This window comes from Cannabis sativa, chromosome 4, assembly GCF_029168945.1.
Source record: "Cannabis sativa cultivar Pink pepper isolate KNU-18-1 chromosome 4, ASM2916894v1, whole genome shotgun sequence".
Classification (NCBI taxonomy): Eukaryota; Viridiplantae; Streptophyta; class Magnoliopsida; order Rosales; family Cannabaceae; genus Cannabis; species Cannabis sativa.
The window spans coordinates 74,491,554-74,513,715 of NC_083604.1; the positions used below are offsets into that span (position 1 = coordinate 74,491,554).

At 39.8% G+C, this 22,162-nt stretch overlaps 2 protein-coding genes and 1 long non-coding RNA gene across 4 annotated transcripts; 1 reads left to right on the forward strand and 2 right to left on the reverse strand.

Moving 5' to 3' along the window:
• The first annotated feature begins 949 nt into the window (after window positions 1-949).
• Window positions 950-3,020, forward strand: LOC115715111 (uncharacterized). The gene is made up of 5 exons (XM_030643920.2): window positions 950-1,412; window positions 1,501-1,766; window positions 1,906-1,999; window positions 2,115-2,226; window positions 2,325-3,020. Exons 1-5 carry the CDS (start codon window positions 1,271-1,273, stop codon window positions 2,527-2,529), a joined length of 819 nt encoding a protein of 272 aa, XP_030499780.1. The 5' UTR covers window positions 950-1,270; the 3' UTR covers window positions 2,530-3,020.
• A 1,193-nt stretch (window positions 3,021-4,213) lies between these two features.
• LOC115712102 (zinc finger CCCH domain-containing protein 62) lies at window positions 4,214-6,972 on the reverse strand. Of its 2 annotated transcripts, none has more exons than XM_030640333.2 (8): window positions 6,565-6,972; window positions 6,301-6,418; window positions 5,804-5,865; window positions 5,652-5,703; window positions 5,458-5,563; window positions 5,277-5,375; window positions 5,070-5,184; window positions 4,214-4,936 (listed from the first exon to the last, which is right to left on the reverse strand). In XM_030640333.2, exons 1-8 carry the CDS (start codon window positions 6,812-6,814, stop codon window positions 4,482-4,484), a joined length of 1,257 nt encoding a protein of 418 aa, XP_030496193.2. In that variant the 5' UTR covers window positions 6,815-6,972; the 3' UTR covers window positions 4,214-4,481. The 2 variants fall into 2 exon arrangements, with proteins under 2 accessions (XP_030496193.2, XP_030496194.2); XM_030640334.2 differs by having other exon boundaries at window positions 4,214-4,903; window positions 6,565-6,956.
• Window positions 6,973-20,406: 13,434 nt separating this feature from the next.
• LOC133036565 (uncharacterized) lies at window positions 20,407-22,162 on the reverse strand. The gene is made up of 3 exons (XR_009687166.1): window positions 22,045-22,162; window positions 21,113-21,175; window positions 20,407-20,636 (listed from the first exon to the last, which is right to left on the reverse strand). It is a non-coding gene; the product is annotated as an uncharacterized LOC133036565 (long non-coding RNA).

Sequence of the window (22,162 nt, forward strand, 5' to 3'; positions counted from 1 at the left end):
AAAAGAAAAAAAACATACTTTCTGAGGTGATGACAGTAGGCGGGAGAAAGAGAAGAGAAAGAGAGAGGGGGCATTTTTCAAGGGTTTTTAGGGTTTTATTATAAGTGAGGCGTCAAGATTTTCATTAATTTTGATGCGGGCGTTTGGTTTCCATATGCAATCTTTCTGCAACAACTTAGTCATTCATTACTTGATCGAAAGAGAGGGTGAGAAGGAGAATTTTGGGCTAGAGGTTTCGAGTTGCAGGGAAGCTCGATTCGTAGTCCGCCTCTTCCATAAATGGCGAAAACACCTCTGTCAGAGCTAGCAACGGTGCACGTGAGGACTGATCGCGAACCATGAACCATGGGTTATCATGGTGGTGGTGTAGGTTTTGACGATTGCCGGTCGGAAATGGCATGGGCAAGCGTTTTTTTTTCATGACCAGGTTTGTTGCGGCTATATAAGATTGCTTGTAAATTTTCAAAAAAAAAAAATTAAATACTATACAGTGTCAAAAATAAAATTCAAATATTTTTTTTCACGTGTGACTATTTTTTCTTATTAAGTATAATAAACAATTGTTTTAACTTTATTTTTGATACGATAAAATATTCAAAAAAATTACATGTAATTTTAAATAAATACAACGTACCCGACTATAATAAATAAATTAATTTTTTTTCTAAACAACGAAATAACAGTCTACCAAAGCATCCTTTAGAGAAGTAAACTAAATAAATTTCCTAAAAAATTATTATATTTTTCACTTCTCTTATATTTTATTTTTAACTATAAATAGAAACAAAACTTTGACAAAGGTGTGATGAGAAAAACTTTCCATTTACGTCCACTGCAATAAGTTAGAAAATGATGTAAAAATAATATATGAAATAAAATAATTTATTTGAAAGAAAAGAAAAAGAGCTCATTTATTAATCAACTCCTTCCCTTCCCTTCTCTTCTCTTCCCCATATATCTCGAATATATATTTTTATATACAAATTGAGACTTTCTTTATTTAATTGACAATAGAATACATAATATATCATTATTATAAATTAAGTACGAGAGACCAATATTAATTAATTTGCCCCAAAATATATACCAACTCACTACTCACTACTTCTTCTCAACCTAATTATATATATACACACACACATACATGTAGTTGTATATAATATATATGAGTGTGTTGTAGAGAGAAGAGAAATCTAAGAATGATTAATTAATAAGTTGTATATATATTTATTGAGTGAGTGCAATTAATAGTTAATCATATATATATGTAATGATGATGCGGAACATGGGAAGCACAAACCCGAATCGAGGCATTGCGGCGGTTGTCGGAGTTGGACCCAAGCTCGGTCGATCCATCGCCCGGAAATTCGCCCATGAAGGCTATACCGTCGCCATCCTCGCTCGCGACTTAGGTAAGTACTAATCGCTCTCTCTCTCTCTCTCTCTATATATATATATATGTATACTAAGAGAGATGTATATATAATGATGGAATTACAGGAAAGTTGTCGAGATTTGCAGACGAAATAGCTAGGGAGGAGAAAGCTCAAGTGTTCGCCATAAGAATCGATTGCTCTGATTCACGGAGTGTGAAAGAGGCATTCGAAGGGGTTTTATCGTTGGGATTTGTTGAGATACTTGTTTACAATGCATACCAACCACTCTCTAATAATTGGCACCCTTCCAATTTCACCGACATTCGAATCGATTCCTTCGAGAAATCCCTCGCCGTCTCCTCTGTCGGCGCTTTCCATTGCGCCCAGCAGGTCTCTCTCTCTCTCTCTCTCTCTCTCTCTCTCTCTCTCTCTCTCTCTCTCTCTCTCTCTCTCTCCTATTTTCTCGGCAACCAAACACCCACATATATAACTGGTCCTTGTGATTATATATATATATATAAATATATAGGTTCTTCCGGGTATGGTTGAAAGAGGAAGAGGGACTATTCTCTTTACTGGATGTTCAGCTTCTCTTAATGGCATTGCTGGTTACTCTGAACTATGTAATTAATTCATTAACTAATTAATATTACTGATTTGACTTATTATTATTATTAATGAATTGACTAATTAATGATTGGAAATTTAATTAATTAATGATTAATTAATTAATATCAGGCTGTGGGAAGTTTGCATTGAGAGGACTTTCCCAATGTTTGGCTAAAGAGTTTCAACCACTCGGAATTCACATCGCTCATGTCATCATCGATGGACTCATTGGCTCACCAAGGTATTAATTAATTAATTAATAATTCCAATATTCCACCTATCAATCTTTTTCTCGTTCAAATAATATATATATATATATTTGTGTGTGTGGTGGAGCAGGGGATCAGGGAGTTCCTCAGCACAGAGGATTACGTCGTCGGGTATTGGAGAACATACTATACAGAGCGGAGGAGGAGGAGGAGGAGATGGGTCAGTAATGGATCCAGATGCAGTGGCTCAAACCTATTGGTATTTGCATCTTCAAGATCGAACCACTTGGACCCAAGAGATCGATCTTCGTCCTTCTACCACCACATTCACCTGAAATCAAATCAAACTCTCTCTCTCTCTCTCTCTCTCTCTCTCTCTCTCTCTCTCTATATCATATATATATATTCAATTAAAAAAAATGTTGGGTCATTATTTACTTGCCCATCATTATTTTTAATAACGGTTTCAGTATACTACTACTACTACTATTACGTTCTCAATTATTATTACATGCACAGTTTCATTCCAAAAACACCACTATCACCATCACCATCGAGATTATTATTTGCCTCTTTTCTCAACTGGCCAATACCATAATCATCACATATATACGAGCAGCCATACACTGAGAGGGGCCAATACCACATCATCCAAAATGATATTTTCCCACTTGACTTGGGGTATTCAATCAACATTATTACTGTTTTGTTTTTGTGTTTACTTTCATTGTTGTTGTCTTCTAAGTTTGTTCACTTGGTTTGGTTTCGATATTGGTTTCAAGAAGAACAGTGTTATTAATGAATTATAGATGATATTTTTTTTTTCTTTTCTTTTCTTTTATTGTTGATTTGTTGTTGGGTTGACGGTATTAATATATATGATTAAAGGAAATGAAAATGTCTAAATGGGTCAGTAATGATGTTACATTATTTTGTTTCGTGTAAAAAAGGGATGACCCACCAGCAGAAAAGGAGGTAGGACTTATAGGGACAGAATTTCATGGATAGAATAAGGACTTCGTGTTCCAATTTAGGACACACAAAAACCTGTGCTCTGATTAACCTCTCCATTTTATTTGGAAAAAAAAATTGAAAAATTGCCCAAAAAAGTTCCACAACGATAAAATGAACGTGCAAGTTGAAAGAGTAAAAAATCAAGCACAATTAATTTGGGTGGAAAATGACACAAAGAGGGTGGTCCGGTGGAGGTGTCAGTCAAGAAAGGCTGCCTATTTAATTAGGAAGAGCCGTCATTTGATATGGGGTCTAAAACTGGTGAATCCTGACACTAGTGACTAGTTGGATGTCACAGCTGAATTTAGCCCCAGGCTATGGTGTTTGAGTTGGGTTGGATTGTGTATTTGATTCACGCATAAGTCCCATCTATAAAATCCATATTCACTCCCTTGTTTTTTTCCCATATGGAAAAGAGGGAAACATTTATACATGTCCCATCCCATCTCAAAAGTTGATAAAAGCAGCCTTTCTTTCATCCTTATAATCAAAAAGAAAATTGTTGAGTAAATTCTTCACTGAGTAATGAAACTTTTACTTTGACGGTTAAAACCAGGAATTTTAGTGTGGTTCAATTCAACGTGGAACCAACCAAGTCACAGAACACAACACATGCAATAATATGCTTTTGGTTTAAATAGTTCAATATCTAGTTGAGAAGTCAAGTTGATTTTAAGTCCTACTACTTTCTAGTTACTTTGAAACTACTTTTTGAGTCAATAAGTTTGGTTCATATCTAGAATCTACTTTCCATAGCATATGATTGAAAGGCCAATGACAAGGCCAGCCCAGCCGGACCCTTTGGTCCCAATGTTGTCATGCCTCAAACAGGAATAAATATTTCTAAAGATGCTTGTTTTGTCGTTCCATTGTATGGTTTGCATTGCATCAAGAGACTCTCAAGCAAATGCCCTTTGCCCCCACTCCACAAATTTCATTTGATTCATTCAATTCAAGTTCAATCCTATTTTAAGTTTCGATACTAAAAATTACCACACCAATAACTGTCTGTGAACCTCTGCTTTACAAACTAGACAAGAAGATAATTCCACAAGCTCAGACATTTACAGCCAAATGTTTGCTTCAAGCAATATAAGGTATAATTGTTAGTTTTGGTCTGTGTGAGATAAACAAGTACACTTTAGGAATTACAGCTGGACAACCATGACCTTTGTAGGATATGATCACTTGAGGAAATGAGTGTAGACTTTTGTATTTAGCAGCTTGCAGATCTACAAAAACAGTAAGAAAGAAAGTGAAAAAGACTTACCTGTTACCTCCATTGCCCACTCCAATTTCTAGATTCAAAGTAGTATCCAGGATTTTGAGAAGCATGATTAGTATTAAAAGTGTGGTCAAAATGCCCAAACTGTGGTCCAGGCATAGTAACATAAGGATTGGAGCTCCAAGCATGCCTAGAAAAGGGGTCAGGTGCACTCCTGTAATGAGATCTTATCTGAGAATGATCATTAACCCATGGAGGATCTGCATGTGATTGGAAATTTGGAAAATTACTTGTAAATGGACGTGAGAATTTCTGATATTCCCTAAAATGTTCAGATGATCTAAAAGTTGAATCATGATGTTGACGACTATTATTATAATTTCTAGATTCTCTAAGTGGAGTTTTCCCACGACTATCAAAGTTATCCTTTCTCTTCATTGTTTCGCTGGCCTTTCTCTTTCGTGACGGTCCTGCAGAGGGGAATTTTTTCTGATCTTTAGTACCTAATCACGCCATCAAATGAAGCAATCAACAAACAAAACCAATACCAGCAACATAAACAAATAGAAGCAATCCTTTTTTTTTTACTTATTTCTCTCATGTTCACCACATGAAGAATTCCCTCCCCCACCTCACCTTTGTTTGCAATCCCATTCTTTGTTCTCTTCATAGCTCTCTCAAACCTAGCAGCTGCACCTCGTTGATGCTTTTCAGCAAGTACATTCAGCCGCAATGCTTCGTCACTCCAACACTAAAATGTGGACAAACAGAGAATCTTAACAGCACGTAGTTACCATCCCCACCTCCATAAATAATTATATAGATAAATTCCAAAGAGCTCACCTGTCTGAAAGTTCTCATTTTATAGAGATTGCGACCCTTTACAAGCAAAGGATAGAGCGGAGACAACTTCTTGATTCCTCTACTCCAGAAAACTTCTACCTAAAATCATCAAAAGCATTAACAAGGCAGAATAAAAAAACATTATATCTCTTCTAGGAATCAGGAGTTGCTAAAGCCTCACCGTAAATGTATGTTGTTGTTTTGCAGCACCATAGCTTTCCTTAACAACTCTTCCAGCAACAGTTCTCTTCCCTAAAACCTTCCCATGTCTCGTCACTTTATCAAACCTGGCATAGTGCAAGAATTTTTAGGCTCTAAGAAATGTCATCATATACCTAAAAGACCAGAAAAATTGATGGTGTAAAATATTACTACCTCTCATAAACTTTTTGTGTAAAGAGGACAACATCTCCCTTGCAAACATCGCCTACATCAAGTCACACATTGCTTGAGCAGATGGTAAATTTTTCTCATAATTATAGGTAAGAAAATGGTTTCAAAGGTTAAAAAGCAAAAGAACCATTTACCAGTACAATTGATGTCAAATGATGAACTAGGGTAAAGTGCTTCACCATTTCCATCCATTAACCTAACAAAGTAGCTCATAATTAATAACTAACAGATACTTAAAAAGCAACTGGAGTAAAATGAAAACAAAAAAATAAAATAAAAAATAACATACACAGAATTTCACTTATTAATGACCAAAAGCTTTACAGGAATATATATATCTACCAGAACAATCTGAAAGTTTGAACATACCATCAGGCATAATGAATACATTAATATTTGAATAAACTATAATTTAGGCATAACAAATTTCATAACTTTAAGCAACAAAGTACCCAAATTACTGACTATATCTATCTTCAACAGAAGCCATTTTACTATGCTGGTTAGGTTAAGAAATGACTAAAAATTCCGGGCATAAACATGAATAGCATGATTTTACAAACCCTTACTACAGATCAAAACCCAGCATTGGTAAGTTAAATTATTTTGTTTCAAGGATTCATTCATTTACCTGCAATACTCCTTAATTCTTTGTATACAAACAGACTTAGTCCCGGCTACTCTGAGGCCATGCTTCCGCAAATATGCTTTGCAATCATTGAGCTTTAAAGATTTTAATCCATCATGTTCTACTCAAACACAATAAAAATACCAGAAAATATTCAGAATCTCAGGAAGGAAACTGAAAAATAAAATATTATGAATCATAAATCAAGCGTATTCAATAGAATGTTGGAATGAAAACTCTTATCAATATCCTCAAGAAGAAGAAAACCTTTCAAACGGCTGTTAATATTGTTAGAGAGCGACTCAACGTCAACGTCAACGTCATCGCCGTGACCATTGCTATCTTCTTCAGAATACTCCGAGTCCTCGGATTGGTCATCATCATAATCATCGTCGTCGTCGTCGTCGTCGTCTTCTTCTTCTTCTTCTAGATCTATATAGTCGGTGGTGGCGTCGTCATCGGAAGAGGAAGAGAGGCAAACGAAAGGGAGGTTACCTTCCTTTTCCGCCATTTTCATTACCGGATTGAAACACACACCAATTTTCGAACAAATAGCCTCTTTTTTTTTTTTCTTTTCTTTTTAATTTTATTATCAAATCAAAACTAAAATAAAATAAACTGCCCTGTTAGATAACCGCCATTTCTTTCAATATTTGAATTTTACACTTTTTTATTCAAATCATATCGAAAAAAGAAAAATCACATTTTATATTCATGGATTTTTTTTTCTCTTTTCAAAACAACAACAACAACAATAGAAATAATAATAATAATTATTGTTTAATTATTTTTTTTTTTGAGAATAAACAATGTTATTATAAATTAAACAGTGTCATTTACAATAAATGGAAGGAGGAAAATTCTCCAACCAAGAGTGTTGTGAAAAATTATATACGCAAGTATACGCAGTCACACAAGTAATAAAGTGATAAGTAAGATCGTCTCCACAGGGATTGCAAACAAAAATATCTTGTAAAACCAACTAATTACAACTTAAAGTAAAAGCAAATAATATGCAAATGGTTGAGTAATGATTCAAAATTAAAATTGACTTGAATTAAACTTGCTAGAATTAAACTACTGCTGCTAAGAAAAATTGGCTGCAAGATAACAAGTGTAATATGGCAAAAAATGGCTTGAATAACTAATTCCTTCTAGTCAGGTTTTTTTAGTCAGTACAGCATCGGTTCAGCATTACTCTAGCATTCTGCACAGAGATAACAAAAAAGTCCTCTAGGCTTGTGAGAATTTTCCAACACTCACAACTTTAATCCTACCTTTAAGCTCAATATATTCCTATATCAAACCAGCAAGCAGGACACCATTCAAGCATTCATTTAGTAAGTTATGCAAGGTAAATGAAATATTCCTATTCCACTTACAAGAAAAGCCTAAACCTAGGTTTTCACTTGCTCCATTCAAGTTGAACTACTAGATCTAGCCCTTCCGGTACAAGATCTAGCTTAGCAAATTGTTATTCATGGCCAAAAAACAACAATCAATTAAAATGAAACTCACTTGAATGAACAAAGGCAAACAAATACTAAAGTAAGCTTAAAATTTAATCATACCCAACTTAGAAGTTCATAGTCATTCAAGCCTCAAAAGCTTAGCTCATATTCAAATAAGAAGATAAAATCCAAGCTAAAAATACTTCATCCATGGCTGCTGCCCAAATTCACAGTCTCAAGAAGTTTTGAATACTAAGTACAAACAACAATAACAAAGAGAAAAATAAAGAAGACTATCAAGAAAGGGTAAAAGAAAATTCAAACACTAGGCTTGGTCCCCTCTTCTTTCTTCTTTGTTGTACTTCCTGCTGCAATTAAAGCTCCTCCATAGAAAAAATGGCAGCTGCCCCGTACTGTACATACAAGATGATGAAGATGACTATGGTGTACTTCCTCTTTCCTTCTCTTTTTGTTGTTGGGTTTTTAGGGTACAAACTTCATACCCCAAAATAGAAGCCCAAACTTTTCCACTTTGGCCCACTAGGGTTAGACCCCTTTCTTCCACGTCAGCTGGCTGGTGAAATTTGAGTGACTGGACCGAAGTTGCTGAGGTGGATAAGTGAAATTCGTGTTTCCACGTCACTGCCAGGATGCTGAATTCACTTCAGCATTGCTTTAGCATTGCTTCAGCAATCAGCCCAGTTTCAGCTTGTGCTCCTTTTCTTCCTTGCTTCTTTTACTTTTACCTATCAATTTAATTCCTCATTTTTCAACAAAATAAGCACAGTTAATTGGAAAAACACACCCAACAATATCAATATTTACAAAACTTAAAGGTTAGATTACTAAATAGAAAATAACACTAAAACTAATTAAAATTAAGCAAAATAAACACATTTTCACTACTCTCCTCACAATACTTTAGTTTAAAAGCATAAAAATTAACTCTATAACATAGAGTTATCACACCCCAAACTTAGAGTATTGCTCGTCCTCGAGTAATGAAAAACACAAAGAACTAAACAATAAGAACAGAAAATGACAGCGACACTAACACGCTTGCAGTAGAGAAAATCTTGCTCTTTCACACTTGGTCTAGGGACGAAATTTGCTCTCAGAATTAGATGAAATGGAAATGTAATTGGTAGTAGTGAATATGCCTCGAACTTGTGTGTTTCAACAGAATTTTGCATGCTATTTATGTCCTTAAAACTTATCAAGAGTAATTCGATCAAATAAGTGTGCAAATACTTCCCACCAACAACTTGAATTTCTATAACAACCACCTTTGATCCTCAAGTTTAAAAGTTTGCTTCCATAAGTTGATTAGTGCAATCCTCTCCACTAATGTAGCTTAGCTTTGCAACTTAGATCAAAAGGACTTGACTAGGCTTGAATGTTAGGCTTGGGTTAGGGTATGGTATAGGATGTATTTAAGCTAGCTCAACACCTAACCACTTCACTTGTCAAAAACCGAGTCTCTTCCGTAATTTTTTTTTCTCTTGACCCTCTTCCCTAATTTAATACTCACAAGTACTTGATATTAAAATTGACTTCTCTTGCTATGTTTATTCTCTTCTTTTTTTCTTATTTTTTTTTTCATTGTTGATTTTTTTTTCATATATTAGAAAGACATTTATTACTATATTATACTTATATAATAAATAGCAAGAGAAGGTTAATTGAAAGTTCATACTCATATACTTTGTGAGCTAATTCCCCCACCCCAAACTTACAATCCAACATTGTCCCCAATGTGGCTAAAAGTATAACCTTGAATTAGCTCGCCACAAGTTACACTCACCGCACTCACCCCAAACTTAATGTGAAACTTGGCTCTTGACAAGTGAGCAATTAAGTTAGGATATATGTGGAAATGCAAATTAGGATTGGCGTTAGATGTATGATTGGGTTGCACAACAAGAATAGGCTAAACGGCTCAAACTTGGGTGACTAGAGAAAAATTGATTTTATAGGGAAGGTTAGAAAGGCTCAAACGTCCAAAGATGGCCTAAATCATTTCTAAGTTATAAAGCTCGCTAGGATTTCGCCTCAAGGATTACACTAGCTAATTCTAGATGCTTAAACTCTCTCAAAGTGTTAGCTATTCTAAAAACTCAAGGTATGGTGGAATAACACAAGCACACAATTGTTGAAAGCATTCCTCATAGGCTAGCATTTTGTAAAGCCCGCTTAGTTAATTTGGAAATTAGCAGTTATTTATGTTAATCAGGAAATTATTTATAGCCATTTAAATAATTTATTATGGAATTCAGATATGCATGTGTATGTTATCAGCAGTTTTTATATTTCGCATTTCCGGTGTCCGGTATTTGGAACGCGGCGTTTGGCTCAGTAGAAATCACAACTTAGTATGTTAGTATTTTGGGGACGGGTTTTAGACATTGGGAATGTCGGGAATGGCCGGGAATTTAGAATGTCCCAAAAATACCCCTTTAGTATGATTTTCATGATTTTATGGTGGAGGGGCAAAATGGTCTTTTTGCCCCATTAATATTTTGTCTTATGTGATTTTTGTAAATGGAAATTAAATATTATTTGGTTATTTTGAGTTGGCTGAAATAAGTTTAGTTATATGACAATTTTCTTTTAATTTCCCTCATTTTCTCAACACTTAGAAAAAATAGAAAATTTTCCAACAAAACTCTCTCTTTTCCTCTTCACTTTCGGCTGGGTATTGTGGGGTGCAAAGCTGGGTTTTTTCTTCATTTCTCTAAGCTAAATTCATCCTAATTGTGAGCTCTTGATTGTGGTAGGTGATTCTAACCCTTTCTCCTTTAATTTCTTGAAAAACTATGTGAAAAATTATGATGCATGCATGTTGTTTTAGATGTTGTTGCTGCTGTAATTTTGTGGTTGATTTGTGTAGTTCAAGCATGTTATTTTGATAGGATTTAAGCTATGTTGAAAGCATGATAGTTAGATTGAGCTAAGCTTTGTTGTTTTTATGAAAAAGTATGAATTTTGGATGGAAAGTGTTGTGTTTATGTTCTGTGTTGTTGCTGTTGTTCTTGTTAGTTTGCAGAGGTTAGATTATGCTTAGTTATGTTGAATTATGTTGGTTTGCATGCTTGTTTAGGTGGTTTGCTCAAGCTTGAGTTTGGAACTCAAAGCTTGAGCTCCAATGGCAAAATTTGTATGTGTGGTTTCTGGGTAGGTTTGTTGCCTTGGATTTGTTATTTGGGACCTATAGAGGAGGTCTGGAAAGTTTGGGATCAATTGGGGTTAAATTGGTCGAGATATGGGAATTTTTGGTTGCCGCTCGCGAGGAACCGGAATTCCGGTTGAGCATCCGGAATTCGGATGGGGTTCAGAATTTTCCCAGAACCGGAATTCCGGTTGGGCAACCGGACTTCCGGATGGGGGATTTTTCAGAACCCTAGTTTTCCTCGTTTTTGGGTTTTTAGGGGTATTGCCATGCTTTTCATCGATAGGGAAACTTTTAGTTTCAAGTTTTAGTCCCCGTGAAGTGATTTAGCGTGTCACTTATAGCGTTGTGATTTTTATGGTTTAGGAGCCAGTAATCCGCCGTTCGCCTTCGATTCAGTCGGGTTGACGCACACCCGAAATCTAATCCGTGTAAGATTAGTATAACGGTATGCATATGTAGATTACATGTTTAGCGTGCATGTAGGAAGCCCGTTAGATTACATTAGATATGTATTTAGGCTTCGAACCATCCAACCCCGTCACGTCGGACAGCCGGAGTATGACCAAGAATGGAGTATGACCGGCTTGACCGATCAGCCGACACTTGGTTGGTGGTTCCGTGCTATTGACGTATCCCGTCGGTACAGCCGGAGTATGACCAAGCCGGAGTATGACCGGTTCGACCGATCAGAGGATATAGTAACACGTCAGACATGTGCCGGAGTATGACCAGCGGCGGAGTATGACCGGCTCGACCGATCAGTTGTTACGTGTCAATAGTACCGTCCCCCGAACGTTCAAAACTCGCACCATGTTGGACATGGCAAGTAGTGCTCGCACCATGTTGGACATGGCAAGCGGGACTCGCATCGTGTTGGACACGGCGATCGCTTTTATGTATGATATTATTATGCTTTTCTTACCGAGTCCGTCGACTCACGCTTTACGTTGCATGGGTAGGTAAAGGCAAGGCGATTCTTGATGGACCGTGAGCGAGCTTATGGGATTGTACATGTCGGGCGGTTAGGCTGGAGCGTACGATCTCGGGACAAGACGGCCGAGATTTTGTAAATGTCGTTAGACGACTTTATTTTGATGTAAAAGTTAAACAGTAAAAACGTTTGTAAATATTTTTATAAATCGGGATCCCGAGACTTTTTATAATATGGTTTATAAGTTTAATTAAAAAGCAAAATTTTAATTAATCACGTTTTTCCATAAACCTCGTTGATTAGCAACGAGCTGCACAAGACGTTTAAAAATCACGTAATACGCCTAAATTAGTTAGGGTGTTACAATTTGGTATCGTAGCCGCCAGTTGTCTTCCGAAGATCGTCACGACATGTACAATCATCATCGCCAGCTAGCTCGGTTCACGGTTCGGTAAGCCTTTATTGCTTTAGTAGTTTATTTTATTCGGTTATGAAAAAGAAAAGCCTCGTTAGGAAGCATGTTAGTAGCCCTGATAGTAGAATAGGCGCATGTTTCATTTCTAATTTCCAAATTAAGCGGCATTAGTAAGCTCGCCCGAATACGACCGATATGCCAACTCTTGGTTTCGCAAAGTGCGGTTCTAGCTAGATGGACGCCGGGCGGACCACGAGGAGTCGTGGCAACTCCGCAGGTCGAATCGGGGACGGGGAGCTCGGTTTCCCCACCTGCTAGGGGCCGAGGCAGAGGTCCCCGAGGCGGGGCTCGTGGTCGGGGTGATGAGAACCCGCCACGGGCTGCCTGTGCTCCCCACCGATCGTGGAGCCCGGGGGAGTTGCGGTTTGCGGAGATGCAAGCCAGGATCGAAGAGCAAGACCTCGAGATTCAGAGGTTGAGACAGCAGGGTGCTCCTGCAGTTCCAGTGCCGGTAGTTCCAGCGGCACCTGCCCCTGCTGCCCAGGCCGAGATGGTAGTGGCGGCCCACAGATTGGAACCTTTATATGAGCGGTTCTGGAAGCAAGCACCTCCGTATTCTGGGAGGTCCGGATGTGTCGAAAGCCGAGCAAGTGGCTTACGGTGATCACAGAATTTTGAACTTTATGGGTGTCACCGCAACGACAGCAGTGGTGTGCGCCACATTCCGGTTCCGGGAGGATGCCCCGGTATGGTGGGACATGGTGTCTCGCATTCACGATGTCACCACCATGACTCGGGAGAGGTTCCGGGAACTCTTCAACGCGAAGTACTACAATGAGGCGGTTAGAAGCGCCAAGAGAAAGGAATTCGTTCACCTGACTCAGCGGGAGAACATGAGTGTCACTGAGTATACTACTCAGTTTGACCGGTTGGCGAGGTTAGCCTCGGGTATTGTGCCGACCGACTTCAGTAGGAAGGAGAAGTATCTGGACGGGTTGAATCCCAAGATCAGGCATGACCTGATGATTACCATCCGACGACGCACCACCTACGCTCGGATGGTGGAGAAGGCACCGCGAGCCGAGGGCGCGGTGGGATGTATGTCGATTCGGCCCGATACTCGGTTGGTGGCGGAGCTCCTACCCCTCCTGCATCAGGCTTTAGCAGGGGGAGTAGTGGTTCGGCCATTGATCGAGGAAGAGGGCACCCATCGCTCGGCGGCCCGAGTCGAACAAGAGGTTCGGGGGAACCGCAACGAGGGAGTCGTCCCGGTGGTAATGAGACTCGCTTCTCCTATCCCGAGTGCCCTATCCGCAAGAGGCATCATCGGGGAGAGTGCAAGGGGCGGGGATGCTTCCATTGTGGCATGCCCGGCACTTCAAGAGGGAATGTCCCCGGCTCGGCCGCAGGCACCGAGAGCTCCGGCGATGCCCACTCCAGCCAGAGTATTCGCGATCACGCAGCCGATGCGGATGCCGGCCCATCGGTTGTTACAGTCGATTCTTATTAACGACTCGCTTTATTCAAAGGTCGTTTGATTCCGGGGCTACACGTTCTTATGTGGCGGCCGCAGTCTTTAGTAAGTTGGGTAGACCCTTTGATAGATATGAATCGTGGTTTGGAACCCCGTTACAGCGGAGAATTGGTTATCTCCAATAGGTGGATTAGGTCTATGCCAATCAGGATAGATGGTAGAGAGTTGAGCGCTGATCTGATAGAGATGAGCTTAGTCGAATTTGATATTATTTTAGGAATGGATTTCCTATCTAAATATTCGGCGAGCATTGATTGCAAGAGGAAGATGGTGGTCTTCCAACCGTAAAGTGAAGAACCGTTCGTATTTGTGGGTTCGGTTCGGGGATCTCGGATCCCGGTGATCTCGGCTATGTCGGGCCGAGAGAATTATTGCACGGTGGGTGCTTAGGGTTTCGGCCGTGGTGGTGGACACCACTCGGCCGTACACCATCTCGGCCGCAGGACATCGGCGTGGTTCGGGAATTTTTGGACGTTTTTCCCGAAGAACTTCCGTGGTTACCACCTCGGCGGGAGATTGACTTCGTGATTGACTTGGCACTGTGGGTGGATCCGGTTTCTAAAGCCCCGTATAGGATGGCTCCAGCTGAACTTAAGGAGTTAAAGATTCAGCTCCAGGGGTTGCTTGACATAGGGTTCATTCGGCCCAGTGTGTCACCTTGGGGAGCCCCGGTTTTGTTCGTGAAGAAGAAGGATGGCTCTATGAGGATGTGCATCGACTACAGAGAGTTGAACAAGCTGACGGTGAAGAATAAATATCCATTACCTAGGATCGATGACTTGTTCGATCAGCTTCAGGGGAAGACGGTCTTTTCTAAGATTGATCTCCGTTCGGGTTATCATCAGTTGAGGATCCGAGAGGAGGACATTCCAAAGACGGCTTTCCGCACTAGGTATGGACACTACGAGTTCCTGGTTATGTCATTCGGACTAACCAATGCTCCTGCAGCATTCATGGACCTGATGAATAGAGTATTCAAGGATTTCCTCGATATCTGTGTGATTGTGTTTATCGACGACATCCTCGTGTACTCTCAGTCAGAAGAGGAGCATGAGTTACATCTTCAGATGGTATTGCAACGACTTCGAGAACATAGACTCTACGCCAAGTTCAAGAAATGTGAGTTCTGGTTGTCTCAGGTGTCCTTCCTAGGGCACATAGTGAGTAAAGATGGGATCAAGGTGGATCCCGGGAAGATCGAATCCGTCAGGGATTGGCCGAGACCGAAGACAGTGACAGAGATCGAAGCTTCGGGATTAGCCGGGTACTACCGTAGGTTCGTGGAGGGGTTCTCCAAAATTTCAATGCCCCTAACCGAGCTTACAAAGAAGAATCAGCGATTTATCCGGTCGGATAAATGCGAAGCTAGTTTCCGTGAGCCGAAACAGAGGTTGATTACTGCTCCGGTACTAGCTTTGCCTTCGGACAAGGAGAAGTTCGTGGTCTATTGTGACGCATCCAAACAGGGTTTGGGGTGCGTATTGATGCAAGCCGATCGGGTTATCGCTTACGCCTCCCGTCAGCTAAAGGATTATGAACAGCGATACCCAACTCATGACTTAGAATTAGCCGCAGTGGTTTTTGCACTGAAGATTTGGCGGCATTACTTGTATGGTGAGAAGTGCGAGATCTACACCGACCATAAGAGTCTCAAGTATTTCTTTACTCAGAAAGATTTGAACATGAGACAGAGGCGTTGGTTGGAATTAGTGAAGGACTACGATTGTGAGATCCTTTACCATCCCGGGAAAGCCAATGTAGTGGCCGATGCCCCGAGCGTAAAGTGGTCCCGGCAAGTGGCTAGCATGGTTCGTATCTCACCTCGGCTAGCAGAGGATATGGTCGTGTCCGACATTGAGTTTGTGGTAGGTCGCCTTCACAACTTAACGCCGCAATCCGATCCGTTAGAAAGAATAAAGGTTGCTCGTACGACGATCCGGAGTTAGTGAAGATCCGAGATGAGGTATTGGTGGTCGTGCCAAAGACTTTTCGTTGTCGACAACGGAATGCTTTTGTATAAAGCCGTGGTTTGTGTCCCGAACATTGTGGACTTGAGGAACGAGATCTTTGAGGAGGCTCATTCTACCCCGTATTCTCTGCATCCCGGCACCACCAAGATGTACCAAGACTTGAAACCGTACTTCTGGTGGAACGGTATGAAGAAGAATTTGGTAGAATTCGTATCGAGATGCCTCACGTGTCAGCAGATCAAGGCTGAACATCAGAGACCAGCAGGGTTGTTGCAGCCTTTAACCTTACCAGAGTGGAAATGGGAGGATATTACGATGGATTTTGTGGTCGGGTTACCTAGGACCACGGGTATGTATGATTCCATCTGGGTAGTGGTGGACCGATTTACGAAATCTGCTCATTTTCTGCCGGTTAGAACAACGTTTACGGTGGATCGGTTGGCGTAGTTATATGTCGTGGAGATAGTGAGACTTCACGGGTACCGAAGTCTATAGTTTCGGACAGGATCCGAAATTCACCTCCAAATTTTGGCGTAGTTTGCAACGGCAATGGGTACGAAGCTAAAATTCAGTACAGCATTTCATCCTCAGACAGATGGTCAGTCCGAAAGGACAATTCAGATATTGGAGGATATGCTGAGAGCCTGTGTTATGGACTTTGAGGGTTCATGGAATAAATACCTACCATTAATAGAGTTTTCATACAACAACAGTTATCAGAGTACGATAGGGATGGCACCCTATGAACTGTTGTACGGTAGGAAGTGCAGATCCCCTATCCACTGGGATGAGACAGGGGAGAGGAAATATCTAGGTCCGAGTCGGTTCGGCGGACCAATGAGGCAATAGAGAAGATTAAAGCTAGAATGCTTGCCTCCCGTGAGCGGACGGAAGAGTTACGCAGATCCGAAACGTCGAGATGTTGAGTTCCGAGTAGGGGACCATGTGTTTTTGCGAGTATCTCCGATGAAGGGGATTAAACGTTTCGGGAAAAGAGGCAAGTTATGCCCTAGATTTACAGGACCATTCGAGATTCTCGAGAAGATAGGTCAAGTGGCATATCGGTTAGCATTGCCTCCAGCTTTATCGGTGATGCACAACGTATTTCATGTCTCAATGTTGAGAAAATACGTTTCGCACCCCTCTCATATAATCGATTATGAGAGCCTTCGGCTTCGATCGGATATGTCCTATGAGGAACGGCCGGTGCATCCCGGATAGAAAGGATAAAGTCCTTCGGAATAAGACCATAGCGTTGGTCAAGGTTCTCTCGGAGAAACAAGAAGGTGGAAGAAGCCACCGGGAGCTTGAGTCGGATATGCGAGCTCAATATCCGTAGTTATTCGTGTTAGATTTCGGGGACGAAATCCTTTTAAGGGGGGATAGTTGTAAAGCCCGCTTAGTTAATTTGGAAATTAGCGATTATTTATGTTAATCAGAAATTATTTATAGCCATTTAAATAATTTATTATGGAATTCAGATATGCATGTGTATGTTATCGCCAGCTTTTATATTTCGCATTTCCGTGTCCGTATTTGGAACGCGGCGTTTGGCTCGCAGAAATCACAACTTAGTATGTTAGTATTTTGGGGACGGGTTTTAGACATTGGGAATGTCGGGAATGGCCGGAATTTAGAATGTCCCAAAAATACCCCTTTAGTATGATTTTCATGATTTTATGGTGGAGGGGCAAAATGGTCTTTTTGCCCCATTAATATTTTGTCTTATGTGATTTTTGTAAATGGAAATTAAATATTATTTGGTTATTTTGAGTTGGCTGAAATAAGTTTAGTTATATGACAATTTTCTTTTAATTTCCCTCATTTTCTCAACACTTAGAAAAAATAGAAAATTTTCCAACAAAACTCTCTCTTTTCCTCTTCACTTTCGGCTGGGTATTGTGGGGTGCAAAGCTGGGTTTTTTCTTCATTTCTCTAAGCTAAATTCATCCTAATTGTGAGCTCTTGATTGTGGTAGGTGATTCTAACCCTTTCTCCTTTAATTTCTTGAAAAACTATGTGAAAAATTATGATGCATGCATGTTGTTTTAGATGTTGTTGCTGCTGTAATTTTGTGGTTGATTTGTGTAGTTCAAGCATGTTATTTTGATAGGATTTAAGCTATGTTGAAAGCATGATAGTTAGATTGAGCTAAGCTTTGTTATTTTTATGAAAAAGTATGAATTTTGGATGGAAAGTGTTGTGTTTATGTTCTGTGTTGTTGCTGTTGTTCTTGTTAGTTTGCAGAGGTTAGATTATGCTTAGTTATGTTGAATTATGTTGGTTTGCATGCTTGTTTAGGTGGTTTGCTCAAGCTTGAGTTTGGAACTCAAAGCTTGAGCTCCAATGGCAAAATTTGTATGTGTGGTTTCTGGGTAGGTTTGTTGCCTTGGATTTGTTATTTGGGACCTATAGAGGAGGTCTGGAAAGTTTGGGATCAATTGGGGTTAAATTGGTCGAGATATGGGAATTTTTGGTTCTTGCTCGCGAGGAACCGGAATTCCGGTTGAGCATCCGGAATTCGGATGGGGTTCGAAATTTTCCCGAACCGAATTCCGGTTGGGCAACCGGACTTCCGGATGGGGGATTTTTCAGAACCCTAGTTTTCCTCGTTTTTGGGTTTTTAGGGGTATTGCCATGCTTTTCATCGATAGGGAAACTTTTAGTTTCAAGTTTTAGTCCCCGGGAAGTGATTTAGCGTGTCACTTATAGCGTTGTGATTTTTATGGTTTAGGAGCGTAATCCGCCGTTCGCCTTCGATTCCGGTCGGGTTGACCGCACACCCGAAATCGGAATCCGGGTAAGATTAGTATAACAAAGATGCATATGTAGATTACATGTGTAGCGTGCATGTAGGAAGCCTGTTAGATTACATTAGATATGTATTTAGGCTTCGAACCTTCCAACCCCGTCACGTCGGTGACAGTGCCGGAGTATGACCAGCAATGGAGTATGACCGGCTTGACCGATCAGCCGACACTTGGTTGGTGGTTCCGTGCTATTGACGTATCCCGTCGGTACAGCTGGAGTATGACCAAGGCCGGAGTATGACCGGTTCGACCGATCAGAGGATATAGTAACACGTCGGTACAGCCGGAGTATGACCGGCGGCGGAGTATGACCGGCTCGACCGATCGAGTTGTTACGTGTCAATAGTACCGTCCCCTGAACGTTCAAAACTCGCACCATGTTGGACATGGCGGTAGTGCTCGCACCATGTTGGACATGGCAGTAGCGGGACTCAGTATCGTGTTGGACACGGCAGTCAGTTTTATGTATGATATTATTATGCTTTTCTTACTGAGTCTGTCGACTCACAGTTTACGTTGCATGTGTAGGTAAAGGCAAGGCAGTTGTTGATGGACCGTGAGCGAGCTTATGGGATTGTACATGTCGGGGCGGTTAGGCCTGGAGCGTACGATCCTCGGGACAGCACGGCTGAGATTTTGTAAATGTCGTTAGACGACTTTATTTTGATGTAAAAGTTAAACAGTAAAAACGTTTGTAAATATTTTTATAAATCGGGATCCCGAGACTTTTTATAATATGGTTTATAAGTTTAATTAAAAAGCAAAATTTTAATTAATCACGTTTTTCCATAAACCTCGTTGATTAGCAACGAGCTGCACAGTACGTTTAAAAATCACGTAATACGCCTAAATTAGTTAGGGTGTTACACATTTGGACAAAAATAACACTTAAAATTAGCATTTTCAACACACAAACCAAGGCACTCCACAAATGGAGGGAAATGGATATTTTTCATCATCGAGCGCTACCCTAAACCAAGCTGAAAATACAAGCAGTATTTTTCTCATTTGCAAGCTAAAACAAAACGTAACAAACATGACAAAACTACATGATTAATACACATCTAATCCACATAATATTTATTACTCACACAACTAAAGACAACAATAAAAATAAACTAAGTAAACAATCAAACACAACCAGCAATAACAATTTAACTAAGGAAAAAAAGAAAACTCCCTCAAGATTTGAACTCTTCCCCACTAGAGTCTCTGCTTCAAAATGCTGAAGCGATGCTGATCCAATGCTGTACTGGGACCTACTGCTTCAACATACAAATTTGCTCACACCATATTGCAGCAGCCCCTTTTTTCTGTCATTCCTTGCTTTGCACCAGCAATAAAGATCACCACACTACAGCAATATCATTAGTAAATGTAGGAAATTAAAAGTTATATGTATATGTAATTATATAAGTATGTATATACTAATTTTTTTTCCTTTTTCTTCTTTTCCTCTTTTTTTTTTCTTTTTCTTTTTTTCTTTTTTTTTCTTTCTTTTTTTTTCAAGGGGTGGCACACCCCAAACTTAATTGTAAATACATATATATTTTTTTCAAGGGGTGGCACACCCCAAACTTATTACATAGCATATATATAACTAAATATAATCTTGTTCCTCCGCTCTTAGGTTGTCCAAATGTGATTCACTACAGCCATGACAACCCGAGACCCTTCTTCCTCAAGCCTCTTCCAATGTGATGGAGGTCTTTTGTAACGCCCTAAATAATTAGGCACGCTACCCAAAATACTTATAAAGTCCTAATCCCCTAACCGGGATTACTAATTAAAATAGCGCAGAATTTAAACTTTTATATTAAACAGACTGAAAATAAACTTGTAATATATTTAAAACTTTTCAAAATAGTTGGGATCCCAAAAATATTTACAAACTTATTACAAGTTCTTTCTTACTAGCCGACCTAAGCGGCAAAACAGAATACAAAAGTCAACACTGTTAGACCCATAACCCGCTTGGTCTGAAGTGGCATGAACATGTACATTCTTCGCCCTGCTCCTGAAACTCATGGCTGATCAGCTAATGCCTTACCCTTTCCTGCACAGTAGAGCACCCGTGAGCCAAGCCCAGCAAGACAGTATAAATCATAACAAATATATTATGCTCATTCACATATGTCTGTATAGCACAGACCTGATGATTATTTCATCATGCCCATTTATGTCTACGTGGCGTAGACCTATGTGTTGCGCTCACACATCTAATTAAATCTACGTGACGTAGACCCACGTGTTACTCTCACACGTCTAAATACATTAAGGCCTTAGAAGCGGTTCATCTCGGTTATGAGTACCGAGTCCAACCTGATTATGCCTTGAGCACATAATCCTTAAATCTCATTTCAATTAACATGGCATGGCATTTATACACATATATCACTAGGGTAATAACCCTAGGCTATTAGACCGTTCCTATTAGGGTAATAACCCTAATCCCGGTTACTTAACATTCATGCATATCATTCTCAACATAAGCGCCACTGCGCATACTCTACGTGCTAATCACTGTCTTACCTGTTGTCCCGCAATAGTAGAGATTCCAAATCCCCGGGTGCTCCTGACCAGGTGCCGGTAATCCTAGTCACACACAATCCGGGATTTTCACAAATAGGGTTAACCCCTGATTTCACATTCATAAAATAAATTCATGGCATTTCAAATACAGATAATCATATAGAGCTCGAAAAGAGCTTTCCAACGGTATAAAGAACGTCCCAAACGGAGTCCCGAGTCAAAAGTTATGGCCAAAACAAATTTCAGCATTTCCCGATGAACTCCAACCAGAATTCCGGATGAACCAACCGGAATTCCGGTTGTCTGGGCAGAGAACACGAAATTTCTCAATCTTTAAACCCCCAAAACTCACTCAAATCATTCCCAAACATTCCCAAACTTTCCAGAGCATCAATATATGTCATAATAAACATATTCCACAACTTAAACCCAACAATTGCACTAAAAATCAAAAAGTGCCATTAAAGCACCAAGCTTGAGTTCCATGAACTCAAGCTTGCTTTTCACTACCAATTTCACAATTAACCCACTTACAGCAGCTAGCAAATATTATAGGGTCTAAAACACATAATTATGCATCAAAATCCAACAATAAACCCCATAATTTCAGATTGCACAATAATCACAAATCATGCTTCAACTAGCAAAACTCCAAGTTCAAGAACATGAACTTTAACCCAACACATACTTATTCAATTTCCAGCAGTAAAACAATAGATAAAAAAATTAGATTAAGCATGTAAAACATCCTTGAATTGTACTCTAAGCCCAATCAAACACAAATCAAGAGATTAATACACAAATTATCAAGATTAAACATCCATTTCCCTAAACATGCAAACCAAGATCAAACAACTTAAAGCATGCTTTTTCCACAATAATTTCAGCAAGAATTCAACCATAAATTTCACATAAACTTAGCAAGAATCTACCTCAACTCCAAGCTCAAGAATTCACAACTTCAAAGCTCCAAAACAAGCTAAGAACCAAGCTTTTCTTCAAATTCAACTTTGAAATAATAAGAGGGTTTGGGAGAGAGAGGGGGTCGGC